We start from the raw sequence: 11,813 nt of genomic DNA on the forward strand, positions 1-11,813 counted from the left end.
GATCACCCCTTCGTGTGAAATCTCAAAACTTGGAATTTGCTGCTGGCGTCATGAACCTGGCACTCGTTAGGTGCTTGGCACCTGTCATGGCCTGTCCAGTCTTATCACACTCTCTCTTATGACATGCACTCTAGGGAGTGATAGCCAGACCATTTGCAGTTCTAGGAACGAGAAAGGCTGCCTCCTGCCTCCTGGCTTCTGTCCATGCCACGTGCTACACTGCATGCCTTTTTGTTCTTAACAAAATACCAACCAGTCTCTGAGGACAGCTTAAGCTCTGTGCAGCCCACTTGGACCTGGTGGAGCTGACCATTCCTTCCTTGTGCCCCCATTTGGTCTGTGCTCAGACATCGCTGCCAGTAGCATTGCTCCTTAACAGACACATATATGTATCTAGCTGCCCGGCTAGGCTGTGAACTGTCAGAAGGCAGGACTGGTTCAAAGTCTGCCTTCAGTATAGGGGCCTTGAATGCAGGGATGGCGGCGAGGAGGATGACAGCCAACAGCAAACATTTCCTAGTACCACATGCCATGCTTAAGATAAAGGCTTTCCCTACACAGTTCCTCATAAGAGCCCATTATTATTTCCACTTTATAGATAAGGAAGCTCAGGTTAGGTAATTTGCCCAAGATCACACAATTAGCCAGGTCTACCGAGCCCATTGATTCATTACTACAGTGGAGTCAGACCAAACCTGGTCCTCTGGCCTGTGATGACCCGCAGTCAGTTGTACGGATACTTGTACCTAGACAAAGTCTGACTATGTAACACTTAAGTGGTCGACCACAGACCTTGCTCCTGCACCAGCTGGTAAGGCGCTGATACCAGCCCCATCCAACAGGCTTCAAAGGGTGTTGTAGGTGGAGGGAAGCAGACGTGTACATAAGAGCTAAAGTGAATGTCTAGAGAGGCTCAGAAGAGAGAGAACAAAGACTGGGCTGACATCATTTATCCCAATTGCCTTGGTCTTTGAGAGAAACTCGGTTTCCTGACTGGCCCCCTGACCCCAGTCAACTATCTCATTAATCTAGGTGGTCATTTAGAAGGTGGTGGATGATGGGGTGACAGTTTGGGGCATTGTCCTCATAAGCCAGTTCATTTCAGCTGATTTTCTTTTTTTATGTGTACCTACTAGCCAGGTCCTAAGCTAGGTTATAAGATACAGAGATATAGCGGCATGGCCCTTGCCCTCAGAGAGTTTGTGGTCTAGTCCACCGCTATGTGCAGGACTCTGTAGGCCCATCCGTGTATCAATATTCCTGTTCCTCAGACACCTGTCCAGCTTCTGCAGATACCAGGCCGACTCTGAGAAAGACCCCCAGAGCAGTGTAGATAAAGCATCTCAAAGTCAGTGGAGGAAGAGATTCCATCTGGCTGGAGAATTAGGAAAGGTTTTATAAGGAGGCAGCTTTTGAGCTGGTCTTTTGGGGCTTGGATTGAGAAACATGGAGAAAGGGCATTTCTGGTTGACTGAAAAGCTCCAGCAAAGATTGGGGTGAGACAAGGAATGGGGAGGAGTCACCTTGGCCAGCACCCAAGGATGAACAAAGGTTTGCAGTGGGAGCTAAGGCTGGCAGACAGGTTGGTAACTGACTCTAGTAGACCTTAAATGTTAACCCAGAGAGTCAGGAGGGTTTTAGCCTCTGGGGGATGGGGGTCTCCTGGAAGGTTTAAAAAAAAGTAGCTAGCTCCTGCCTCATGTGAGAACATCACTGTCACGCATCGTGTTTCTGTTCCCCCATCTTTTGTCTTTGTACCGTAGTTCCTGGACCTCTCCTTCAACAGCCTGACTGCGGAGGCCATCTGTGATCTGGGGATTCTGCCGCACCTCCGTGTCCTGCTCCTCACAGGCAACGGGCTCACCTCCTTGCCACCGAACATGGCTGTCGCAGAGCAGTAAGTCCTATATCCCAGACTCCGCCCCATGTGTTCCCTTGTGAACTTTTGTCTGGGCACAAGTGTCCAAGGAAATAGTCCATAGCAGCTTGGAAGTTCTGTAAAGACAGGCTGAGTGCTCAAAGCAGGGAGAATGCCACCTACTGAAGCTCCCAGAAAAGGCAACCATGGGAGCAGGGCCCCAAAGGATGGGGGGCCTCACATAGGTGTCCCCTGCTCCTCTGTGCTATTAGGAGAGAAACAGGTGTCTGACTAGTCACTTTCCCTGCCTGTGATTGGTCTTTGGTTAATTGTAGATATTGCTCTCACCAGACTATTCCCTTTCACGCACCCTCTAAATAAGCTTTCCATATTCCCATTCTGCACATATGCTGAGGCCATGCCTTCTGGCCAGAGGTTTATGGTATCTTTATAATAGTAACACATATGTGGTGCTTACTATGTGCCAGACACTGTTCTCAGCACTTAACGCATATTAACTCATTGACTCCTCACAACAACCCTACAGGGTAGGTGTCCTATTATTATTCCAATTTTATAGACAAGGAAATCGAGGCACAGACAGGTTAAATAACTCACCCAGAGTTACAAAGCTAGTAAGTGGCAGAGCCAGTATTTGAACCAAGTCGACCTAACTCCACAGAGCACACTTACACGACCATTACATTCTCTTTTTGTGTAGATTCTGTATATACTCCAAAGGCTAGCTCAGACCCTCCTCCTTTCTCTATCAGAATAAATGTACAGTTCAATGGCATTAGGTACATTCAAATTGTTGTGCAACCATCACCATCCCTCTCCCGAACTCTTTTAATCTTGTAGAAATTCCATTAACTTTGACTAATGGACATGACGCTTCTGAGAAGACCAACACATAATTCCCTGTATTCTACACATACTCCTTTTTGTCCTCAAAGTATAACAGTAATCATATCTACTTTTGACAATCAGTATCAATCACCCAGCCAACGTAGGAAACCCCTCTTTTCCTGCCTGTTGGTTCAATGGAATGAGAAACCCAGGGGGCCAGTTGCAAACTCAACTTCCAGTTAGGTGGAACTGTTCTTGTGTCCCCTGGAAAAGCATTGTTTCTTAGGAAACTAAGACCTCTAACTCAGAAGGGCTCCAAGTTGCAGGAATGAGAAGCAAAAATGCTGCAGGTGAATCATGAAGTATACTCGTAACTGTAAGAGGAGCTGCTCTCATTTGCATTCATTAACTCCTAGACCCTTTGTGTTGGCTGTGAGGCTTTCAGCCTCTCCACCACTTCTGGAATGAATCAACACACAACCCTAGGGAAAAAGTGGCCCCAAATATTGCATGAACTCCTATGCGTTTCTTCTTCCAAATCTTGCCCTCCGCCCCCCCAATTTTTTTTTTACAGGTGGTTAGTTCCCAGATACCTTAAAGAAGATTGTTTTTGATGTAACTATTTTGTCTGGATTTTCTAATCTACACTCGGGGAAGAGTTGACCCACCTTCTTCTTCTTCCTTCTTCCTCCTTCCTCTTCCTTCTTCTTCTTCTATTGGGGAATATTGGGGAACAGTGTGTTTTTCCAGGACCCATCAGCTCCGAGTCAAGTTGTTGTTTTCAATCTAGTTGTGGAGGGCGCAGCTCACTGGCCCGTGTGGGAATTGAACCAGTGACCTTGATGTTATAAGTACTGCGCTCTAACCAACTGAGCCACCAAGCTGCCCCAGCCCACATTATTTAGTCTGCAATACCATAAACCTTCCCGTTTATTTTGGCCAGGTGCCTAGGGGCACTCAGTATGGAACCATTTTAAACTAAACTAAACTAGCTTGATATTTTCTGAATTACTCTGATGATACAAACTTCGGCTACACTTTTGTGAGAGGACCAGTCTGCCTCCCCACTCCCGTTTATTTACTCCAAGGCAGCCTTGCCCAGGCTGTGGGATGAGGGCAATGGGTGTAGTTCTGGTTCCCTCTCCCCTGAGGGTGTGTCTCTCTAGGGTCCCAGGTTCATGCAGGGGGTCTCCAATTACGTGCCCCTCCTGTTTCAACAAGATCAGCAAATATCCTGGAGGCAAAAGTGGCTTCTTCTGCTCAGTTTCTGTCTCTGGATTATTAGATTTTGGCATTCTACTACTCCCTTCCTCTCTTCACGTCTCCTACATGTTTTTAATGGATAGGTCTTTTTTGTTTTTATATTTTATTCCTTATTCTCGTTGTTTTCAGTGGAAAGTCTTGTTACATAAAGTGAGGCAAGTCTCCACCACTCTGCAATTCTATTTCCTCACATATGAGATGGGGAAAATAAATGTACTCCTACTTACATCAGAATCAATAGAAATAATTGTGCTTTGAAAGCCGGGAGGCTCCGGACAAACATTATTGTCATTTTCTTCTCCCTCATCTGTCCACACTCCTCTGTGGACTCCTCGTCTTTGCCAACCTCTTAGATGTTGGTGGTCCCAGCTGTCCTCTCAGCCCACCGTTTCTCTGAATCGTTACACTCTTATGGTCTCTTCCCCCCGCAAGTCTTAGTTATTTCTCTACCTCATTTCTGTCTTCTGAGCTCATACATCCTGCTCATCATACCAAACTCATCACACAAGTGACCACGTCCAAATCTCCTCCTCCTGTGTCCCTGACCTCCATGGTGGTCACTGCTCTCCATCCACTGTGCAGTGGCCCAGACTAGAGACCCGAGCACCAGCCTGAATTCTTCCCTCCCTCACGCCACATGTCCATTCAAACACCAGATGCTATGAACTGTACTTCCTAAAATGTTCTCAAACTTGCCTGTTTCTGTTATTCTCCAGTTTGGTCTGAGTCTCCAGTTTCTTACCTCCCAACCTATCCTTCTTACCATCAGCCAGAGCGATGTTTTTAAGACACACATCTAATTCTCCCACCGCCCTGTCTCCGCCCTGCTTAAAAGTCCTCCAGCAGCTTGCAGGTGTTCTAAAGATAAACTCCATTAACATTGATTGATCACAAGGCTTTTCATGGCCTGACTCTGCCTGCTTCTTCATCCTCCTTTCTGGCCACCTTTTCCCATTTCACGATATAGTTCATCTATTCTGAACTATTTGCGTCTCTGTTTCCGGATGGATTGCACTATTCGCTCTGTGTGGGTGCGTGAGGGGCACCGTGTTTGACCTACTCCATCTTTAGACTGCTCTCTTGTTTTGACTGACAGCTGATACTTTAGCTCCCCCATTAGGCCTATTCCCTTTCCCCTTGGACCACACGATTCTGCTCTCTCAGGCTTGACCAACAGAAAGCAGAGGGGGACTGTTACTTCCTTTTTTCTCATCACCGTGTTCCTAACGCCACCTAAAAGAGCACTACTTTTTTAGCAGCCACATCCTAAGTCCTCTTTTTACACAGGCAAGCTGTTAATCCAGGTCTTCTTCATTCTGAGTTTGGCATGGTGGGTTTTCTGTTTCTTATCACAGACACTGATCTGACCTTTGAACGGACATTAGAGCTTGCTAAATTTCATCTTGTTCGCCGCAGCCCTTGGTTCAGTCTGTTGAGCAATATTTTTAGCCAGTCTTACAATGTGAAGTAAAAGAAATCCCCCTTCATTATAGGTTGGTGCAAAAGTAACTGCGGTCTAAAAGGTTAAAAATAAATGCAAAAACCGCAATTGCTTTTGCACCAACCTAATAGGCGCTAGAGGAACTGACCAGGCCCAGAGACGCTCAATACCAGCAAGAACTGGCACAGCAAGCAAAGTAACAGCAGCCCGAGAACCAGGGCCCAGGGCTCCTCATCCCCATTCCCATGCTGCTTCTCATGTGACACATGGATTTCCCCTCCCTGAATACAGCCATGGGGGCAAGCTTTAGCTTCTAAAAAAATTAAGTTAAACCTATCCGATTTTAGATGGTATTAATTCCTGTTGCCAAAAGAAGGTACTAGGTTGGTACAAACGTAATTATGGTTTAAAGGGTTAAAAATAATTGCAAAGGGGCCAACCTCATGATTCAGGCCATTGGAGCTCCATGCTCCTAACTCTGAAGGCTGCCGGTTCAATTCCCACATGGGCCAGTGTGCTCTCAACCACAAGGTTGCCAGTTCGATTCCTCGAGTCCCGCAGGGATGGTGGGCAGTGCCCCCTGCAATTAAGATTGAACATGCCACCTTGAGCTGAGCTGCCTCCTGGACGGCTCCGTTGGTTGGAGCGCGTCCTCTCAACCACAAGGTTGCCTGTTCGACTCCCGCAAGGGTAGGTGGGCTGCGCCCCCTGCAACTAGAAAACGGCAACTGGACCTGGAGCTGAGCTGCGCCCTCTACAACTAAGACTGAAAGGACAACAACTTGAAGCTGAACGGCACCCTCCACAACTAAGATTGAAAGGACAACAACTTGACTTGGAAAAAAAAAAATAAAATTAAAAAAATAATTGCAAAAACTGCGATTACTTTTGCACCAACCCCACTCCAAACAGCTGGAAACCTCGGCCTCTCCACTATTAACAGATTCCTGCCACTGCGAAGAGCTTTTCTCTCCAAATTGCCGTGGGAAGGGCTCGTAGGAGAGCCCGATGCTTTCCTCTGAAGCCTCGCATCTTGCCTTCCTCACGCATGTATTCACTGCCCCTCGCCCCATTTTAAGATTTGTTTTGGAGACGAAATGAAACTTTTCTATGTTATGATTACGGTGAAACTTCAAAGGCAAAGCACTGTAACTTGTCACAAGAGACAGGACAGAGCCAGCTTCTCCATTATGGGGTGTGAGAGGAATTTTTTGAAGGCTTATTTCTTAGCTGTTTTATATTTCACTGGAGTAAAATAAAGATTGGCCAGTGAACAATAAATCAACAGAGCTGCTGTGCAGCCGCCTGTAACTGCTTTCGGGTAGAAATTAAAAATTCAGTGTATGAAAGTTGGTCCTTTCAGGAAGAGGAAAAGTGTCCTCTATGACCTTGAAATAGCGTGAACAAAGGCTTCTTTCCTTCTCTGTTGAGTGTCTCTGGAACTGTATCTGTTCCCTACTCTGGGAATAGTTTCCCACCAACCATATCTGAAACCACATCTGACCTGTGCCATTTTTAGTTGGAACTGTCATGGTTCTAATCTACCCAAGTCCATCAGTATTAGAGTAACAGTAAAGGAGAACATTTACTAGGAGAACATTGGGGAATCTCACAGCCATGCTTTAGGGACATACAGAATAGAGGTCCTGAGCATTATGGGGGCACCCGGAAGTCCTGTCTCTCAGGACTTCTGCTCCTCTCTCTGACTCGCCTCATTTTTCTTTACAGGTAAGGGGTTCCCATGATGGGAAACATGACTGCCCAGAGCTTCTACATATAGAATAGCATCAGCCATAAAGAGATCATTTTTCTCCCTGCCCCTCTCCCTCTCTCCATTCTTCATGGTTTAGCTAAAACATTGCCTTCCCTGGGTCCTCCCCACCAGAGGGGGCGACTCCCACCAAGCTTTGTACCTGTGTGCAGTGTGTCCACCTCCTGCACAAGACTGTAGACACCGGAGGGGAGGGAGATGTTCTTTCTCTCTCTGTACACCCAGGACCGAGCTCCGTAAATGGCTGTTAAAGAAATTCACGAGTGTGAATGGATGAATGAATGACTGTATACCCTCTCTAAACTCACCTCTGAAATATTCCTAACTTTGGGTGTACTGTCACAGCCCTTTGGGACTTTTGAACTGTATCTTCATCAAGCTCTCTCTGGTCCAGGCAACAGCTGCCCTTCCATATCCCCACACTGTCATCCACGTGGAGCTTGAGGATGTGAGGTGAAAGGTGGGTGCTGCAGAAAAGGGTCTGGGTTTCGAGTCAAGCCTGAGCTCCCACAGGCCAGCTGTCAGACTTTAGGCAAGTCACTGAGTTTCCTCATCTGAGAAGGAGGTAATGCTCGTCCTCCTCAGTGCTGTTCTGAGATGACATATATAAAACCCCTAACACAATACCAGGAGCTTGGTAGGCTCTGAAGAAATGTTGCTTTCCCTTCCTCTTGTTGTTTGTGGTTTATATGTACTTGTGACTGGATGTGTGAGTGTGTTTGTGTGTGTATGAGGGTGTATGGAGGGGATGGAGTTGGAGGGAGGAATGAAGACATGATTTGAGGCATCTGCCTTTGTGTACTTAAAAAGAATTACCTGGGCCTTAGCCACCTGGGGACAAATATGAGGTCAAATTAATGGTGGTACCTACTAATAAAATGCCACTATTTCCTGCTCCACCTGTGTGACTCAGGACCTCAGCCTGTTAAATTCCACTCTCAGGTGTTTCTGGGAATCCTCAAAGAGTTTGAGTTTAAAAAGAGACTTTCCATCCTTACTGATGTGTGCATTTTATGAAGTTACTTTAGAGGAGAGCCTCAGTGCAGCCAGCCTACCTACTCCACTCGGGGGCAGAGCTGTGGCCCTTGCGAAGGGCATCGTCTCCTGGTTCTCCCGTGGTTACCAATCGTTGGGGTGATACCACATACAAGGGTGTCTGCCCTGATCCCAAAATGTGCAGTGTTCTTCCTGCAGAGTGCTTCCCCCCAACTCAGTCCATGCCTCCTTCACTCTGGTGTTTTCCATGAGTACTACTAGTTCCCCCCACTCCGCACCCCCCACCCCCGCCATCCTGCCCCAACCAGTCTCACTGAGTGTGTGCAGGAGACCCTGCTCGCTGCGCCATTTGTCATGCGGGGTGGCCTGCGGGGTCTCTGCTCCTGCTCCCCACATAAGAACGCAGGACATGGTGAGGCCAAAAAGGAACACCCACGGAGCCATAGGTAGGGGAGTCATACCACTATATTCTCGCTGGCGGCTGGGTTGGAGAAACAGGAAGCAGGAGCCACACTGTTCGCAACCCTCACTGCACCGCTTGCAGGCTCAGCCACCATCTTCTTGCTAGCCCCCACTTGCTGCTAGCATAGCCACAGCAGTTATATTAGTGGCCAATGGCTCACTGGTTACAGCTGACGACCAACTAGCCACAGCTGATGGCCATCCAATCACAGTTGATGGCCATTTACTACCTGAGCCAGCACCTTTCTATGTGTGGCCGAGAGCCTGGTAACTGCTTTCTGGGACTCTGTCCCCACACTCCACCCCTACAGGCTCTCGCTTCACAATCTATGTGACAAATATCTTCTGCGAGGGGCCCTGTGCGAGGAGCCTGGAGGTAAATGCAATATCCTGGACACAGCCAGGCTCTCTGGGCACAGCCAGGGTTCCTCAGGGCACCACCAGTGCTTCTGGGCACAGCCAGACTTCCTGGACTCAGCCAGGGCTCTCAGCGCACTGCCACTCTCTCTGGGCACAGCCCGACTTCCTGGGCACAGCCAGGGCCTCTCAGGGCACTGCCACTCTCTCTGGGCACAGCCAGACTTCCTGGACTCAGCCAGGGCCTCTCAGGGCACTGCCACTCTCTCTGGGCACAGCCAGACTTCCTGGACTCAGCCAGGGCCTCTCAGGGTACTGCCACTCTCTCTGGGCCTCTCAGGGTACCGTGCTGGAACAACAGCGACTCACAGTCAAGGTGCTTACACATTCTCGATGGTGGCTGGTCAAGACAAAAGCAAATATCCGCCAGTTCCACTACATGGTGGTATGTTCCCAAGCAAACAGTCAAGCTGTCCATTAAATTAGGGATGGAAGGCAATTCCCCATAGTCCATAGTCATTCACCAGGGCTGTCCTGGGGGTGAGGGATGACCTTGACCTCACCCGCATCTCCCACGGAGGACTCAGCAAGCCTTTCCTCCTGGGACAAGTCCTGCATCCGGGCTGCCTCAGCAAGCACTTCCCAGCCCACAGGGCCGCAACGACCTTTGCTTTATCCGGCCTATGCTGGTTGGGGAACCGTCCACGTCTTCCCACCCCTCCACGGGGGTCCAGCTCTCCGGCAGCCGCTCTCCTGGTCTTCCTGAGACTGAGTGTTCATATGCACAAACTGCTCCACTGCCCTTCGGAGAGCTTTGGCCGGCACCGTACCCTGCTCGCTGCGCCATGTGTCATGCAGGGTGGCCTGCGGGATCTCAGCTCCCGCTCCCCACACAAGAAAGCAGGATATGGCTAAGCCAAAAAGGAACACCCACGGAGTCATAGGTAGGGGAGTCATACTACTATATTCTCGCTGGCGGCTGGGTTGGAGACACAGGAAGCAGGAGCCACACTGTTCGCAACCCTCACTGCACCGCTTGCAGGCTCAGCCACCATCTTCTTGCTAGCCCCCATTTGCTGCTAGCGTAGCCACAGCAGTTATATTAGTGGCCAATGGCTCACTGGTTACAGCTGACAACCAACTAGCCACAGCTGATGGCCATCCAATCACAGTTGATGGCCATTTGCTACCTGAGCCAGCACCTTTCTATGTGAGGCCAAGAGCTTGGAAACTGCTTTCTGGGACTCTGTCCCCACACTGAGTCTGTCAGCGAACATGTGCAACCTTTCTCCATCCAGAAGACTGTGTATGTGAGTGGGGTCGTGGCAAGGGTCATTCGGGGAGAGAACTGCATCTCCCTGTCTGCACGAGGAAAGTTCCCCAGCGGGTTAGACCACTTGCCGATTCCTTATCCTCCATTTCTTCCTGGGGGTGATGGAGCTTGTCCCTTGCTCCTGCTCCTTACCCAAGATCCTTGTACTCACAGGGAGGCATCTGTAACATCGCTGACAAGCAAGAGGTACAGTGTGAGGTTCCCAGCGCTGGAGACACTGATGCTCGATGACAACAAACTCTCCAACCCCACTTGCTTTGCCAGTCTGGCCGGGCTCAGGAGGTAAAGCCACAAGCCTCTCTCTGCAGGGTCCTCTATAACCCCCAGCCCGGCTCACACCCTGGGTGCTGCTCTGGAACAAAAGCCCAGGTTTAAATTCCAGTTCTACTACTTACCTCTGCTGTGTGGCCATGGGAAAGTCATTTCTCCCCTCTGAGCTTTAGCTCAGCCAGAAGAGTGGGGCATCAGTACGGGCATTTCTGATTATGTGACTGGATTAGAAGCAGCAAAGAGAAAGGAGGGTAGGAGGAGACAGGATCCTGACCCTGAGAGAGGAGACAGGAAAAAACAGAATCAGAAAGTTAAGTTTAACTGCTATTTGGCTCAAGTAATGAAAGTGCTGGCACTTCAATGGTTAAGCTTTAGATCCCTAGAAAATTTACTTGGATTTAGCTACCATTTACTGAATACTACTTTGTGCCAGGCCATTTTCACTGTCTCCTTTAATCTTCACAAGAACCTTGAAAGGTGAATAAACATCATCCCCGCTTTAGAGATGGGGATATGGAGGCCCAGAGAGGGTAAGGTCACACTGGCTCAAGGTCACACAAGAGGACTAAGTGTCCAAGACTGATTCCGTGTTCCTTCCCTAAAGTTGCTTGCTAAATGGCCCTGAGGTATAATTGTTTCTGTGATTCTGTATTCACTTTCCTGAACTGAAGACTGAAGAAGTTAAGCCTGGACCAAAACAGGATTTTCCGGATCCCGTACCTACAGCAGGTTCAGCTCCGCGACGGGTCGGGGAATTGGGTTGGAGACATGGGGAGTCCTCGGAAAGGGCCCCAATCCGTGCTGCAGCCCAAGTCATGGATGTTTGAGGCCTCAGAGGAGCAACCAGATTATACTGTACTGCCCATGAAAAAGGATGTTGACCGGACGGGTGAGTGATGCCCTTTGGTCCAGTGTCCCTAGCCCCAGGGTGGGAGTACGCTTCTGAGAGTTTATTCTAAAAGTCTGTGGCTCCCTGGGGAGCTGCTGCACTCAAGCTGCTGGGCCTGGGGAGGTGGAGGTCTCACATGAGTTATTTCAGTGACTTCCTAACTGGTTCTCGGTTAAGATGCTTTTCAAGTCTGGTCAAAAGTTGAGTTTTTCAAATCTCAACTAGTAAGAAACTCAGAGGTAAGGCTTCCAGAGATGGTTAATTCTGGGGGGCATTAATGTTCTCAAGGGCCTCAGGTTCTTTCCATCCTCCTTTCTGCCATCC

At 48.9% G+C, this 11,813-nt stretch overlaps 1 protein-coding gene across 6 annotated transcripts in view; it reads left to right on the plus strand.

Moving 5' to 3' along the window:
• The window catches only part of XRRA1 (X-ray radiation resistance associated 1), a 52,748-nt gene that overhangs the window by 21,513 nt on the left and 19,422 nt on the right, over positions 1-11,813 (plus strand). For 5 of the 6 annotated variants that reach the window (XM_074335765.1, XM_074335766.1, XM_019744366.2 and 2 more), the window contains 3 exons: positions 1,764-1,897; positions 10,484-10,612; positions 11,272-11,489. In XM_074335765.1, the coding sequence (XP_074191866.1) occupies positions 1,764-1,897; positions 10,484-10,612; positions 11,272-11,489 (481 nt within the window). Of the gene's footprint in view, positions 1-1,763; positions 1,898-10,483; positions 10,613-11,271; positions 11,490-11,813 lie in introns of those variants that run through there. The other variant, XM_074335769.1, reaches the window with a different exon arrangement.

Source organism: Rhinolophus sinicus, linkage group LG06, assembly GCF_036562045.2.
Source record: "Rhinolophus sinicus isolate RSC01 linkage group LG06, ASM3656204v1, whole genome shotgun sequence".
In the NCBI taxonomy this organism is placed as follows: Eukaryota; Metazoa; Chordata; class Mammalia; order Chiroptera; family Rhinolophidae; genus Rhinolophus; species Rhinolophus sinicus.